General features: G+C 39.9%; 1 protein-coding gene across 1 annotated transcript in view; it reads left to right on the top strand.

The window, feature by feature from the left end:
• Window positions 1-2,989: 2,989 nt before the first annotated feature.
• Window positions 2,990-16,833, top strand: part of LYPLA1 (lysophospholipase 1) — a 43,414-nt gene continuing 29,570 nt past the window's right edge. The window contains exons 1-2 of the mRNA XM_069099944.1: window positions 2,990-3,198; window positions 4,249-4,280. Of these exons, the coding sequence (XP_068956045.1) occupies window positions 3,130-3,198; window positions 4,249-4,280 (101 nt within the window). The 5' untranslated portion in view covers window positions 2,990-3,129. The remainder of the gene's footprint in view (window positions 3,199-4,248; window positions 4,281-16,833) is intronic.

The raw sequence follows: 16,833 nt of genomic DNA, 5'->3' as shown, positions 1-16,833 counted from the left end.
TGTGTGTGTGTGTGTGTGTGTGTGTGTGTGTGTGTGTGTGTGTGTGTTTGTGTGTGTAGGCCTTTGAAACAGAAGATTTTATTTTTTAACTTGGTAGTGATAGAGAAACATTGGAGTTTACTGAGGAGGCAGAGAAGGTGACATGGTCAGACTATGCTTTGAAGATCATTTTGACAGCTCTAAATTGAGGATGACACCTAAACTAGGAGTGGAGGACTGGAATAGGGACAGATTTGTAGCAGAAAGTGATAAGGCCTGCACCAGAGTGGTGGCAATGTCGGAGGAGAGAAGAGGCATATTTGAAAGGTGTTATGAAGGTAAAATTGAGAGATCTTGGCAACAGATTGGAAAGGGGTGAGAATGAACATGACATCTAGGTTGGATGGATCAAGTGAGCTGTTTTTTGTTGTTTTCTGAGGATGGGAGAAACATGGACATGATTGTAGGCAGTAGGGAAGCAAGTAGTAGACAGGAAGAGACTGAAGATTAGGGAGAGTTAGGATGATAGGGCAATCTGTTAGAGGAGATGGGAAGAAATTTCATCACTTGTGCAAGTAGAGAGTTTTGTCCTGGCCAATAGAGGGACCGACCACCTTATAGAGGTGAAGAAGGGCATAGTGACAGATGGTATCTGAGTAATGTGAGAAAAGAAGAGAGGAAATGCCTCCAATTTTTTTCAACAAAATATGAGGCAAAATTTTCAACTGAGAGAGTAGGGGAAAGAGAGTCATGGGCAGGTTTGAGGAAGGATGAAAAGGTTGAGAAGACCTCCTTGGGTTGACAGTGAGTTAATTGTTTTTTAGTTGTTTTTTTTTTTTTTCAGTTGTGTCCAAGACTTCATGACTCCTTTTTGGGGATTTCTTGGCAAAGATACTAGAGTGGTTTAGCTACTTCCTTCTCCAGCTGATTTTACAGATGAGGAAAATGAGGCAAACAGGGTTAAGTGACTTGCCCAGGGTCACACAGCTAGTTTCTGAGGCTGGATTTGAACTCAGGTCTTCCTGCCTGGGCAGAGTACTCTATCTACTTCACCATTTAGTTGCTTAATTAGGGAGATGTAAAATGATTCCCTTGCATCAGGGAGGGCCCAGTTGAGGTTATATAAAATAAATTTGTAGTATATTCAATCAATGTTTGTATGATTTTCCCCACTTACTTTCAGCAACAGGTGTGTAGGAACAATGACAGATAGTGGGAGTAATCCAAAGTTATCTTGTCAAGGCATGAGGTGATATGATAAGGGGGCAAGGAAACCATAAGATAATAATATAGAGCCAAATTGAATAATGTAGGGCTCAAACTGGGTAAAGGATGAGTATGGCTAATGTAGGCATAAAGTGCTGGGAGAGAGGGTGCAGCTAGGTGTCAAAGTGAATAGAGCACCGGCCCTGGAGTCAGGAGGACCTGAATTCAAATTTGGCCTCGGACACTTAACACAAAACTAGCCGCGTGACCTTGGGCAAGTCACTTAACCCCAATTGCCCTGCCTTCCCTCCAAAATGCAAATAAATAAATAAATAAATAAAGGTCCTGGGAGATAACTTCAAGGTCAAAGTAAAAGTAGAATGTGAACAGACTGCCATCGGATAAGACAATTTCAGAATTCATGAATGAAAATGGTTCATCTGTGGGTGATGGCAACATCAAGGGTATAGCCATCTTTTTGTGTTCTTGAGATGAGGTGGAGAAGGACATAGGAAATTGAGTAAGTTGAGATAAGGCGGTGAAGCTCAGTATATACCTTGGAGTGCCCTAGTATTCGGGCAGGAATTGGGTCGGAGAGAACGATTTGAAAGATTGTTGAGCCAGGTACTGAATTCACTGAGGAAGACGTGAGAATGTGCTGGAGATATATATTTTTTTTATCTACCAGATATTTTTATATCTGGTATATATATTTTTAGCTACCAGAATTTTTATTAGGTGGTAGATATGAACTGGGTGAATGTCTAAGGAGGAAGGGTACTGACTGACGAGGGCAGGGGAAGAATCTCGAATCGGCAAGGAGCAGCAAATATTCCAACTGCCCACCTGGATAGTGCGTGTGGATAGGGAGGAAATCAGTGTAAGTGAGGTCCGGGAGCCGTATTATAAGGAGGGGGCCAGAGATAGCTAGAAGATGGAAGGAGTGAGAAAGGAAAAGATTTAAGATGAGAAGAAGTTTTTAGTGCGTGATTTCGGTTGCCAGTTCTTTCTAATATCGTATCTCAAAACTATCATATATCTCGTAACACCAAAACAAAGGATGCAGCTGCTGATCAGGCCTCGCACTAGAGCATAGGTACATCTCTTGGCCCAGGCTGGAGAATCAACCCAGGCCTCCACCTATCAAATTCTTCCGCTTCCCTTTATTCCCGTGTCCCCCGTCCCAGCAAAAGGACTGGTCCTAAGGTGTCTCTTCCCCTCCCCCCGGGGCACTCAGCTTCCCAGCCTACTGGAAGCCCTCGGCGTCAACTGGTTTCCATGGAAGCAGGGTGGGAGATAGGCGGGGATACCCTAATACGGCGGGAGTGGGCGAAATAGGGGCGCGCTCCCAGCATCCACCCGGATGCGGGTTACACCTAGCAAGGGCAACACCTTCCCCGCCAGTCTGGCTTTCGGAATTCGTACCTCGGCTAGGCCAGCCCCCTGGCAATGCACTCTCCTACGGAGCATGCGCGAGGGTCTTGGGCGCCCTCGTTACTCAGGCGGTGGGGGAAGGTAGGGGGCGGGGGGCCGAGGAGATCGCGGCGCTGAGAGGGTGCACGCGCGCGCGCAGTCGCCTGCCCCTAGACCCCGTCGTCCTCAACCAATCCGAGGACTAGAAAGAAAGGGGGACTATTGTGACATGAGGGGTGGGGTCGTCCGACAGAGGGGAATGAAGGCGCGGGGCGGGGTGTAACAGGGGTGGGAAATGGGCGTCCCCTCGCTACCTCCGAGCCCACGCCATGGACCTGCCGGAAGAGGGGGCCGCCGCTGTCGCCGCCCCCGCCTCCACCGCTGCCGCCGGCGCCGCGCGCTCTCGAGCCTGGGCGCGCGCGCCTGGTCGAGGGAGGGTCCGGGAAACGATCCTCGCATGCCCTCTGTTACGAGGCCGCCCTCCCCCGCTCCCTTCCGGTTCCGAAGCTGGTTGTCGGTAGAGCCCGGTGTATGTGCGGTAACAACATGTCGGCGCCGCTCCCTGCCATAGTGCCCGCAGCCAGGAAGGCAAGCGCCGCGGTGAGTGTCTGGGGGTCGGAGGGGAGCGCAGCGGTGGCGGCGGGGGCTTAGGGGATTCCCCAGCCCTCCTCAGGGGTCTCATCCCTGCCTGGTCTGGGTGGACGCTTCTCCCCGGGGCGCCCGGGCCGTTGGGCTCGTCCCCCAGGGTGAGCCTGTCCCCGGCCTCGGGTGTCTTCTGCATTGCGGAGGCGGGCGGGACTCGGGGACAGCCCCCACCCCAGCCTTGCTGACCCCCACTTCGCTGCTTGTTTTATCGGGCTCCCTAGGGCGAGGGGGAAGGGGGTTTTATTGATTTCTTCTTTAATTGAGCTCCCGTGACTTCTTCGAGTGGACTCTGGAGCGCAGTTTGTAGCGTGTCTTGTCCGGCCCCCCGCAGCGATTTCACCGAAGTTCTCCTTTATAGCTGCCCCCCCCCCCCCCCCCCCCCCCCGATTGTTCGAGACTAGGGACAAATCTGCCCTCATTCCAGCCCTTATCTCAAAAGATCAAGAGGAATCTGAAAAGGAAATGCTTCTCTGAGATGAAGAAGTGCTGGTTTGGGGAATGCTATCTATTCCTGAGAGTTTAAAACGCAAGTTGCCTTGAGGAAAGCCCATTAAGGAATGTGTGGAGGAAAAATCTGCAGTTAGATGCGGAGATCTTTTTGACCCTGAAAACTGTGCTTAATATTTTATGAATGTGCCTAGTTTAACACAGAAGCCATAGAAGCCAGAGATTTTTCTCTGTAGAATAGGTTATTTTGTACTTAAGTGTTTTTTTTTTTTGTGGGAAGATTTATTGCACTTTACAAACACAAATTAATTAATTGTCAGTACTCCCGGGAACGAAGTAGAAAGGAAGTATTAGGGCCATTTTAGATGAGGCCCACGGAGCTTAATTAATTTGCTGAAGATCATACAGTAATTTTTCAGGGGAGTTGGGAATAGGATTTGAAGGTCCTGATTTTATGCCATAATCTAAAAAAAAACAAAAAAAAACTATTGTGTTGTAAAGATTTCCTGTGGTTTGTTTAGGTGTTGTTTAATTTTGATTTTTGCTGTTTCGTTCTAGGTTATTTTTCTTCATGGATTAGGAGATACGGGGTAGGTACTAAGGAGCAGTAGTAATGAAACTAGCATACAAACTAGCTTGTTACTTTTTAAATGTAAAGAAAACAGTCTATATTCAGTGTTTATGACATTGTATAAAGTTTGTTGTTAGACATTTTAAATTAGTAAAATAATGTATAAACCTTTATTTGAGGCAGCTGGTCGGTTAAGTGGGGAGTGCTCAACCTGGAATCAGGAAGACTTGAGTTTAAATCTGGCTTCTGACAATTCCTGGCTATGTGACCCTAGGCCAGTCAATTAACCTCTGTTGGCCAGAATTTCCTCACCCATAAAATGGGGATAATAATGGTACCTGTCTGGGTTATTGTGAGGATAAAATGGGATAATGCTTGTAAAGCTCTTAGCAAGCAGTGCCTGTCACATAGAAGGCACTTATTTCCTTCCTTTTCCTTCCTTTTGTTAGTTACCATTCAATTCAACAAATATTCATTAAATCCTTGAGTCAGGCACATAGAAGCCATTCAGACTCTGCTTCAGAATCTGCTCTACAGAAGTTTATAATTTAGAGGAAATAAGGAAAAGGTGCACAAAATAAGCAATGGACAGGATGATAGAGGTTCAGGCTAAAAGTTCTATGAGAAATTTGAGTAGGTAGAGATCCCTTGAAAGAAAGCATCATTGGGACTTGAAGGAAGGGACATTAAAAGAGATGGTGGTGGTGTCATGCCCTTTGCAGGCATGAGAATTGGTGCTTAGGAGAAAAAAGAATGGAAACTAGTCTGGTTAGGCTGGAATATACATTATATAAAGGGTGGATGAGAAAAGACTGGAACCAGATTGAGGAATGTCTTAAATGCCAGAATCAGGAGTTTGTTCAACCAGCAAATATGAAGGTACTCAACATTTTTCAGTAGAGAAGTGGCATGATGTTGGTGTAATTAACAAGGTTACTCAGGTTGAATGTGAATGTTGGATTAGTGAAGGGATAGATTAGAAGCAAGAAGACCAACTAGGAGACTGACAAAAATTTAGGAGAAAAGTTGAGTGTATTAACCATAGTGGTTGTAGTATGCATGAGAAGGGCTGAATATGAGAATCTGCACAGGTAGAAAGGAATTGATTTGGCAACTAATTTACTTTGTAGGGTGAGAGAGCCAAGGTTACCAGACTGAGTAATCATGGTAGTGCCATTAACAGAAATATGGGGAGAGGAGAAAATTTAGGGGAGCAGATATAAGTTAAGTTTTAGACATTTGAGGTGCCAGTGGGACATTCATGTGGATATACATAACAACTAGTTGGAAATGTGGTATTCAGGTTCTGAGGAAGAGGTTGGGTGGTATTCCATTTGGGAGTCACCTGTCCCAGAGGTGGGATTAAAGCCAGGGCAGTGGATTAACTCACTCAGAAGGAAAGAGTAAAGATAGTTGACTTAGTGGTACGCCCCCATTTAAAGGTGAGGATAAGGAGTAGTCAGAAGATAACTTTGAAATTACAGAAAATGGAAGCCAAGGAAAGAGAGAATTAAAAAGGAGATGGAGGGTTTACTGCAGAAAGATTAGTGGGCTAAGAAGAAACGGCTCTTGAATTTAATGATTAAAAGAGGATGTTCCAGTAGACTTGGACAGAAGATGCAGCATTTACTCCTCAGTGTCATGTTTCTCTTTTCATCCTGTTTTTGTGTGTGATTCTGAGACTTTGAACATTTTTCTTTATAAGAAAGACATTGGGGCGGCCAGGTGGCACAGCGAGTAAGAGCACCGGCTCCAGTGTCGGGATGACCTGGAGATCGAATCCCGGGCTCGGACACTCAGCACCCACCCAGAAAGAAACACATGGCCGTGTAACCTTGAGCAAGTTACTTCACCCCAATTGCTTAGGGGCGGCCAGGTGGCTCAGCGAGTAAGAGCACCAGCTCCAGTGTTGGGATGACCTGGAGGTCGAATCCCGGGCTCGGACACTCAGCACCCACCCAGAAAGAAACACATGGCCGTGTAACCTTGAGCAAGTTACTTCACCCCAATTGCTTTAAAAAAAAAAAAAGAAAGACATTGGTGTATTGGAAACGGTGTTTAGAAGAGAAGGCTATTTATTTAGCAGAGGCAATTCTGATCCTGCCAAGATGAATTTCTGAGTAGATAAGGATAAAGGTAGTTTACAGTAATTGGATGGGTTAAGGAAGATAAACAGTAGTAGATTTGAAGAGAAGGCAACATTAGAGGCAACATGTGACTTAGGGTGCTCCAGATAGAAGATACTAGAGATTTTAGAAATACCATTCTGATCTTTTGAAACTCTGAAAGGTTGTTTTAAAGAGTAAGAGAGGCAAATTGGAACACTAATGCATTGCTGGTGGAGTTGTGAACTGATCCAGCCTTTCTGGAGAGCAATCTGTAATTATGCCCAAAGGGCTATAAATACTTTCATACCCTTTGATCCAGCAATACCACTCCTAGGGTTATATCCCAAAGAGATCATAGAAATGGGAGAAAGACCCATATGTACAAAAATGCAGCTCTTTTTGTGGTGGCAAAGAATTGGAAATTAAGGGGGTGCCTATCAATTGGGGAATGGCTGAACAAGTTGTGGTATATGCATGTTATGGAATACTATTGTGCTATAAGAAATGAGGAGCAGACAGTCTTCATATTTACCTGGAGAGGCTTATACAAACTTATGCCAAGTGAGAAGAGTAGAACCAGGAGAAATTTGTATGCAATTACAGACACAACGTATGTGTGATGACCAACTTTGATAGACTGGACTCTTTTCAGCAATGCAGTGATGTAAGTCAATCCCAAAAGATGCATGATGGAGAGAAATATGTGCATCCAGAGAAAGAACTAGAAAGAACTAAATTTATATTCAGGTGGAAGCAAAATACCTGATCTTTTTCCTTTTCTTATTTGGTTTTATGTCCTCTTTACCATTTTTCATTCCAGCTGGTACAATCCATCTTTATAATCTGACTAATGTATAATGTGAAGGTATTTACAGATCCTATACTTGACTATAAGCCGCCATGGTGGGGAGTGGAGGGAGGGGGACAAAATGTGAAACTCAAGGAATTGTGGAATTGAATCCTGTAAACTAAAAGGAAACAAACTAATTAAAAAAAAAAGATTAAGAGAGGCAAACTCCAAATGTTAGAATGCTTAACAATATTGAGACTTGTGTAATATCAGAGGCAGGATGGGCCAGAAATTATCTACTTACATATGTAGTACAACCCTTTATTTTATAAATCAGGAAACAACTAAGAGATTTTGACTTGAGACCCACACAACTCTTCAAGAGTCTTGACTAATTCTGCTTACTTTTGCCATCTTTTATTTTGGACTTAATGTTGTTGCTTAATTTATAATAGTAATATTAATATTGAGAGTGAATATAGCCCTTCCAGGTTTACAGAACCCTATGCATGTTATCTTATTAGATCCTCACAACAGCTCTGTGAGGTGTATGCTATTACTATCCCCATCCTTATTTTATAGTTGAGGAAATTGAGGCTGAGAGACGTTAAGCAACATGCCCAGGATCATACAGGTAGTGAGTATTTAGTTGATTATTTTATGAAATCTTTTGAAGCCACATGAGGAATGAACAAGGATAAGACTAAGGGGCAAAGTTACAGTCACATAACGAAGTCAAGAGAGAAAAAAAGATGAATAAAGTTAGAAACAAAATAGCTCCTTAATCCTAATGTCTAAAGTGAATGAATTGAACTTTGTAACCTTTAAGGACTTTTCCAAGTTGAAATATTCTGATATAGCTACAAGATAAAGGATTTACATAACCTTTACATTGTCTTTTGCTTTGCTTTAGTAAAAGGGCAGCTGGATTTTCCCCAGCAGCCAGGCAGTGTTGTAAAAGTGACAGGCTGCTTTTGCCAAAGAGCACCCAAATTGAAAAACTAGTCTGACTGAACTTACATGTATAGTCAAAACCATGAGAGTTTTAAAGGTGGAGGGAGGGCTTTTGAAATGAAAGGCAGGGATTTGGTAACTAATCTGATTTGCTGAATGAAAGAGGAACATTAAAGATGATTCCAAGGTTATAATCCTTGGTGAAGATGGTAGTGCTATTAGCAGAACTAGGGAGAAGGTAGCTCACAAATTCATAATTAGAATTTTCAGATATTATGAGCTACTTTGAGCAACTTTAATAACAGTTATGGTCAGTGAATTGGAGAAGGAAGAAATAGGTTTAGATAATAGCATAAGGAATGTCTGTAGCTTGAAAAAGAAGGCAGATTCTGACTTTGGGTAAAGCTAGTGTATTACAGGATTATATGGTAGGTAGTATCCTGCAACCCCCATTCTTTGTTATTACTAGAGCAAAGGAGAGAGCAGAGGAAAATGGATTTAGCCAAATGCTGAAAAAGAAATAGTAACCTGTTAGTTGGTTTTTTTAACCCTTTCACTAGTTCTGTAGACTAATTACAACCTAGTAATTTTGGAAGAGGCATCAGACATTCAAATTAAAAAAGGCTAGTCTGGGCAATTTTGTAAGCTCAAAACAAAATATTCATACTGACTTTTAATAGACTACAATAAGTTCATTTATTAGGCTAAATGTACTCAATATCTAGCATAAGATTTTTGGGGAAGTTTGTAGTTAAAAAATTTTTTTTTTTTAAAGCAATCGGGGTTAAGTAACTTGCTCAAGGTTACACGGCCAGTTACTTCTGGGTGTGGTGCTGAGTATCTGAGCCCAGATTTGATCCAGGTCATCCTGACACTGGAGCCGGTGCTCTTACTTGCTGAGCCACCTGGCCACTCCTAAGCAATTGGGGTTAAGTAACTTGCTCAAGGTTACACAGCCAGGTGTTTCTGGGTGGGTGCTAAGTGTCTGAGCCTGGGATTTGATCTCCAGGTCTTCTCAACACTGGAGCTCTTACTCGCTGTGCTACCTGGCTGCCCCTAAAATTTTAAATATATGTGGTATATCTTTTATTATTAATCAGATCTTTAAAATGAGACATAATTTTAAAGTACAATTAACCTCACATAGGTTTCTATATAGCAGATTACTCATATATGTAAAATGAGGATAATGATAATAACTACTTTCCTAGGTACTTGTGAGGATGAAATTAGATAATATTTGTAAAGTATTCTGCAAACCTTAAAGTGCTATATAAATACTGTTATTTTTATTATGAGGCTTGGAGACTTTCAGAAGGTAAAGCTTATCTAATTGAACCAGATATGATTTTCAGTGATTTGTGCTAATGCTTCTTTCTGGTGGAATGGATTACTGAGAGCTGACTGAATCTCACAAAAATCATAGCATCCTCATACTCTGTTACTAATAAAGTAAACTTTGTTGACAGAAGTCATAGAGACCAGACTTAGTTGATGTAATACTAAATAAAATAATTAATAATGACTGGCACTATAGCGCTTTAAGGTTTGTAAATAGCTTTACAAATGTTATCTCATTTTTTTCTCACAACAACCTTGGGAGATAAGTGCTTTTATCCCCATTTATGTTGTTGTTGGTTTTGTCTTTTTGGAGGAAGGAAGGCAGGGCATTTGGGGTTGTGACTTACCCAAGGTCACATAGCTAATAAGTTTGTCAAGTGTCTGAGGTCAGATTTGAACTGGGGTCCTCCTGACTCCAGGGCTGGTGCTCTATTCACTTCAACACCTAGCTGCCCCATCCCCATTTTTTACAGATGAGGAAATTAAGGCAGGTTAAGTGACTTGCCCAGGGTTGAACAGTAAGTGACTGAGTTGGGATTTGGACTTGGGTCTTCCTGACTACAGGTCCATCATTCTATCCACTGTGCCACATATATGCTGCCTAATATTATACACATTATTATTGAATGCTACACCAGTTCTCATTTTGTTTATTTTGGAAAAAAAAATACCCTCTAAGCTAAATCTCGGTACAGTGCCAGATACACCATTTCTATTTTCAGGAGTTATGCAATATGTTATGAATGGTAAAGTTACTGGTTATGTTTGGTTAACAGGATAAAGTAAACTATTCTAAGGGGAAAGAGGCAGCAGATTAATATTTAAGAACAACAGTTATCTCAACTGAGATGTTTGAGGAATAGTTACAGCTAATTGAAATTCTGATTCATTTGGGGTTGAACTAGGAAAATACTTTTAGTTTCAACCTATTTTGTGGCAAATATTTCTATTAAGTATTATTATAGTTACTTTATAAGTTACTTTAATACTATAAAGTATTAGTTATGTTGTAGTTAACATAAATGACCCTGTGGTACTTTCAAGGTCATTATTTTGAAGATCAGTATTTGTATAAAGCTATAGATGAGAAAAGAAACAGTAGGAGTTTTTACTATTTACTTTTTCTTACTATTAAATGTAATCAGTACTAAAAGTACTAGTTACTTTTACCCTACTGATACTCCTGAGGGAGGTTGACTAAACACCTAATGTGCACTTGTTTTCTTAATGTTCCTTTTCCCTAAAAAGGGAGCAAAATAAAAATTTTGGATAGCAGGGGACTTACTGGTTTGGCTTTTAGTTAGTTGGGATTTCAATGCTTTAAACATCCTGCATTTCTATGTTATTCAGTCACTAAGAGACATTGGTGAACCATGCTTTGCCTATATAGTTGTACTGAGTTTTTTTAGACATTAAGAATTTGAAGCTGTGTAGCTTTTCATTAAATCTTTAAGAATGCTCATGCTTAATTCAGAGCACATAGTTGATATTAACTTGCTGGTACTTCATACTGTCAACAGGTAGTATAGTACTGGATAGTGGAAGGGAGACTAGATTTGTATTCTTAGAACCTGGGTTTGAATCCCTGCTCTGTACCACTTATTATTCCTATGACCTTGGATAAATTGCTTCATCTCTCTAGGCCTTAGTTTCCTCATCTGCAAAATGAATTTGGACTGGGGCAGCCTGGTGGCTCAGCGAGTAAGAGCACCGGCTCCAGTGTCGGGATGACCTGGATCAAATCCGGGCTCAGATACTCAGCACCACACCCAGAAATAATAACTGGCCGTACTGTAACCTTGAGCAAGTTACTTAACCCCAATTGCTTTAAAAAAAATGAATTTGGACTTAATCTATTAAGACTCCTAACTCTAAATCTTATGATTATAACATGCTTTTTTTTTTGTTTTTTAGTGACTAAAGCCTATTTGCTTTAGAGATTTGCTTATACATAATATTTGGGCTACTGTAATATAACATTTTTGTTTTATGAGACTAGTATGCTTCATTTTGATGATAATTTGCACTTATTTCATGCAGAACAATTCTTAAGTTGGCTTAAGATTATTTCCACATTTTATTTATGTATGAGGATAGGACTAAAGAGTTAAAACATTCACAACAGTTTTTAGTGTAATAGTTGTTTATCACACATAATAAAAGTTTGACTATAATTGTTAAATCCTTTTTTATTTTACATGGATTGTAACTTTATTTTTTAAAATAATATTTTGTCTTTTCCCAATTACATTTAAAAACCATTTTTAACCTTTTAAAAAAAATTTTTGATTTCCAAATTCTCTTTTTTCCTCCTTCCCTCTCTTCCCCTTCCTTGAAATTGTAACCTGATATAAGTTATCCATGTGCATATAAATGTAATATTCACATACATATAAATGTAAAACATTTCCATGAAAAATGTGGAAGAAAACATAGACCATAAAAATCCATAACAAAATAACGTGAAAAATAGTATACTTCTACCTGCATTTAGACTCCATCCGTTCTTTCTCTGGAGGGAGATAGCATTTTTCATCATGAGACCTTCAGGATTGTCTTGGATCGTTGTATTGCTGAGAATATCTGAATAATTCATAGTTGATCATCATACTATGCCACTGTCATTGTACAATCTTCTCCCTGTTCTGCTCTCTTCACTTTGCATCAGTTCATTACATTTTTCCAGGTTTTTCTAAAAGCATCCTGCTCACTATTTTTTTATAGCATTGTATTCCATTACAATTATATACCACAACTTGTTCAGCAATTCCCTTATTGATGGGCATCTTCTCAATTTCCAATTCTTTGCCACAACAAAAAGAGCTGCTATAAATATTTTTGTACAAATAGGTCTTTTTCCCTTTTTAAAAAATCTCTTTGAGATACATACCTAATTTTATAGCAATTAAGGCATAGTTCCAAATTGCTTTCCATATTGGTTGGATTAGTTCACAACTTCACCAACAGTGTATTAGTGTCCCAATTTTCCCACATCACCTCAAATATTTATCGTTTTCCTTTTCTATAATATTAGTCAATCTTAGAGCTGTGAGGTGTTATCTCAGAGCAAGCCTTTAAAATTAATGATAACTTTGTTTCAGCCACTTGATTTTGAAATAAGTGAAATATAACTAAAGATATATATAGATGGTTCAAAGAGTAACTTTTTAGACATTTATTGGGATCTTAATAAGCGTAGTTTTCTCTATTAGCAATTAGTTAATGAGAAACTTTACTGTAATGTGTAAGTCTTGCAAGTTCATTTGAGATAAGGTAGGTTTAAGCTGCCCATGTTTAAAGATATGATTGGTTTAAGGTAGAATAGCAGAGTAGGGGAAAAGAATGAGTATTTTTATATAGTACCTACTATGTGCCAGGCACTGTGCTAAGTAAGCACTTTTTACAAATTTTATCTCATTTGATCTTCACAGCAACCCTCAAAGTAGTTAGTATTGTTGTCCCCATTTTACATTTGAGGAAACTGAGGCAAACAGATTAAGTAATTTGCTCAGGATTGTGCAGCTAGTAAGTGTTTATGGACACATTTGAACTCAAGTCTTCCTGACTCCAGGCCTGGAATCTGTCCACTGCTGGCCATCAGCTGCCTCTGCAAGAATATGCTCGCATGCTTTTATTCAGTGCTAGCTGAAATTTAGGTAGGTAGAGGCTATTTTCCTTATATTAAAAATTGTACAGACAGTGGAGGAGAAAGCTTAAAAATTAAATTGAATACATATAGGTTTAATTTTCAACTGAAATGCTTAAGTTCAAACAGTATGCTCTAATAATTGCAGCTAGCATATGTATTATGTTTTAAAGATTACAAAGTTCTGGGGCAGCTAGGTGGCGCAGTGAATAGGGCACTAGCCCTGGAGTCAGGGGGACCTGAGTTCAAATGTGATTTCAGATACTTAACACTTACTAGCTGTGTGACCTTGGGCAAGTCACTTAACCCAAATTGCCCTGCCTTTCCCCCTCCAAAAAAAAAAAGATTACAAAGTTCTTTACATGTGACAGCTGATTTAATCTTCACAACACCACGAGGTCGTCTCTATTATTATCAGCTCCAATTTATAGATGAGGAAACTGAATCTGAGAGAAGTAAACTGACTTACTTTTGGTCCCACAGTAAGTGTCTTAGACAAGTTTTGAACTCATGTCCTGATTCCAATTCCAGCACTTTCTGCACTATAGCATGTAGCTACCTCATAATTTTAGAACATTAAAAACATAGCCAAAATTTCTTTCTTCATATCCTTAAAGCAGACCACCCAGAAGATCATACTATATTTCTGGAAAAGCTAGTGTTTCTGGTGACTCTTCTCATCTGTAAAGTAAGCAAATTAGAATCTTAGGAGTTTGAAGGAATTTCAGAGCCCACCTAGCCCTGCCTAAAAAAGAATTCTCGTTTAGTGTATTTTGTAAGAGGTTCTTTGCTTGAAGACCTCCAGTAAGGGCAAAGCTGGGACAACCTATTTGTGTATGGATAGTTTTGTTAGTGTCTTTTTCTTTACCTCTTAGTACCTTTTTCTTTACCACAAATAGGGACAACCTATTTGTGTTTGGATAGTTTTATTAGTATCTTTTTCTTTACCTCTTCAGAATTAGTCTCTTTGCAACTTATAAACCATTGTTCCTGGTTCTACCTTCCAGGGTCAAGAAGAATAAGTCTTATCTGTCTTCCACATGACAGAACATCAAATGCTTGAAGACATCTTATATTTCCCCTATTTCCTTTTCTCCAGGATAAACATTCCATTTCTTTAGCCTCTTCTCATCTTAAGGTCCTTTTCTGTATTTTGGTTTTTGTTCTTCAGCCTATCAAATTTTTCCTAAAATGTGGTGCCCGTGTAATATCTTTTCCCTTCTAATGCTCAAATTCTTTATTCTAGTAATTTCATGTTGGATAAATTTGGAGCAAGACAAAAATCCTGACTTGAAACTTTTACTTATTTATAACTCTCTTTGGAGTGCCAAAGCTGCTGCTTTGACTTCAGTTTAAAATCTTTTTGCTGTAGAACTGTGAGCTTAAAAAAAAAAAAAAAGAACAATGTGCTTTTATGGAAGAAAAGCTGTGAAAGGGAAACACGTGGTTTATAGTTAAAAGTGGCAACAGTGGTTAGAATAAATTGGGTAGGATCACATTAGGATAGGAGGTCAAAAAGCAGAAGTGAAAGATATAAATGGGTTTTGATTCTGTTTATATAAGTAGTATGTTGGATTGTGAAGAATTCAAGCTTCTTAACCATGTCAAATAATATTGCTAAGCATTTCAGTTGACCAGTAATTGTGGGGGGGAAAAGGACTTTATGCATATATTTTTTGTTTTATATTTTTGAGGGGGGAAGGCAGGGCAATTGGGGTTAAGTGATTTGCCCAAGGTCACACAGCTGGTAAGTGTGTCAGGTGTCTGAGGTCGGATTTGAACTCAGGTCCTTCTGACTCCAGGGCTGGTACTTTACTCACTGTACCACCTAGCTGCCCCAAAAAGGAATTTATATTTAGTGATAAGGGAGAAAAAGAAGTACACTTATCAATCGGTATGGTTTTTAAAAAAATATTGTACCTCTTCTCTCAGTCCTTTCCTTTGAGAATTAGCACAGTGCTAGTAGTTCATTGTAATTTAATAAATACTCTTTGTTGAACTTTTGTAGTGAAATGATTATCTCAGCTCATGAAGAAATTTAATTTCTGTCATTTCTTACTATTATTAGGTGATTTCCCCCCCCCCATTTTTCTGAGAAACTTTTTCCTTTAAAGTTACTGAATTGAAATTATTGAAAATAACTGAAATGCTTGAAGTAGTGTAAACTTGGAAGTGTTACTGTACTGTGAAATATTTTATGACATTATAATCTTTTTTTGTCACAGAGGTCTTTCTAATAGTATTACTGCAACAAATGAAGTTTATAGATAAAATAGAACATCTGATAATTTGTAAGGAAAAGAAGAGAATTTTTGACATTGATTCTTTAGCCCCTTAATGCTTTATAGCCATTGTAACCATTATTGGGAAAAAGTAAGAGGGAAAGAGTGAGGGAGACAGGGGGGATGGGAAAGGGAGGGAGAGATTGGGCTAGGCCTCAGTAGCTTCACTTTTTATTTTTCTCTCCCTATCTTGAGGGGGAAAGGAGGGGGAAAAAACATATGCCCTTTGTAACCCAATAGCCCATTAGTCAAGTCAGTAGGAAGTCACAACTTCACAAGGAACATATGAAAAACTGGGTTTATCACAAGAAAAATGAACATGTATGTGGAACCCTAAGCGAGTGCAAAGAGTTCACAATCCAGACAGAAGCTTGAATATTTATGAGAGATTATAACCAAAAAGGGAGGAGAATGGGAGTGGCACGTAGGAAGAAAAGAGCAGTAGGGAGTAGGGAAATTCCCAAAAGGGAGGAGAAATCATGAATAAGTAATATGGCAAAAGCAACATTCTTTTTCCCTTGGGAACTGCTGGACTCTGAAGATATATAACGGTCTCCTTATTTGCAAGGGTCCCATCTGCACAGTTTCTCAGTCTGCTGCAGACTGACTGCTACCTCTCTTGACTCCCAAGAACACACAGTTTGTGATGCAGGCAACAAATTATGTCAGCTCAGAGGGTGCTTCATGTTTGACAAGTTCAGGGAGCCCCTTAGGAGCCATGACTAAAAATGTGTCCTCTCTACATTTAGTCTATTAGTTCTTTGTCAGGAGATGGCATCACTCCTCTGTAATTAAAGTTGATCATTACATTGATCACAGTTCTTACAGCTGTTCAGTTTTATGACTTTGTCATAGTAGAAATTGTTCTGGTTCTGCCCTCTTCACTCTGCATCAGTTCATATGAGTTTTTCTAGCTACCTCTGAAAACCATCCCTTTTATTGTTTCTCATGGCAGAGTTGTATCCTTTACATTCATATGCTATGTTTTTTTGTTCACCCGTTCCCCAGTAGTTTGACACCCTCTTAAATTTCAAGTTCTTTGCCACCACAAATCGAGCTGCTATATATATATTTTTAAAGCAATCGAGGTTAAGTAACTTGTTCAAGGTTACATGGCTAGTTATTTCTGGGTGTGGTGCTGAGTATCTGAGCCCAGATTTGATCCCCAGGTCATCCTGACACTGGAGCCAGTGCTCTTACACGTTGAGCCACCTGGCCACCCCTAAGCAATTGAGGTTAAGTAACTTGCTCAAGGTTACATGGCCAGGTGTTTGTGGGTGGGTGCTAAGTGTCTGAGCCCGGGATTTGATCCCCAGGTCATCCCAACACTGGAGCTAGTGCTCTTACTCGCTGTGCTACCTGGCCGCCCTGAGCTGCTATATATATATATTTTTTACATCCTTTTCAATTTTTTTTTCTGAAAAATCTCTTGAGGGGTATTGGTCTAGTAG

The sequence above is a fragment of the Petaurus breviceps genome, unplaced genomic scaffold, assembly GCF_028583685.1.
Source record: "Petaurus breviceps papuanus isolate PSGF00001 unplaced genomic scaffold, PetGlider_PUasm1.0 38, whole genome shotgun sequence".
Lineage (NCBI taxonomy): Eukaryota > Metazoa > Chordata > Mammalia > Diprotodontia > Petauridae > Petaurus > Petaurus breviceps.
Note: the sequence above shows the minus strand (reverse complement) of the source record. Positions and strands in the feature narration are given on the sequence as shown.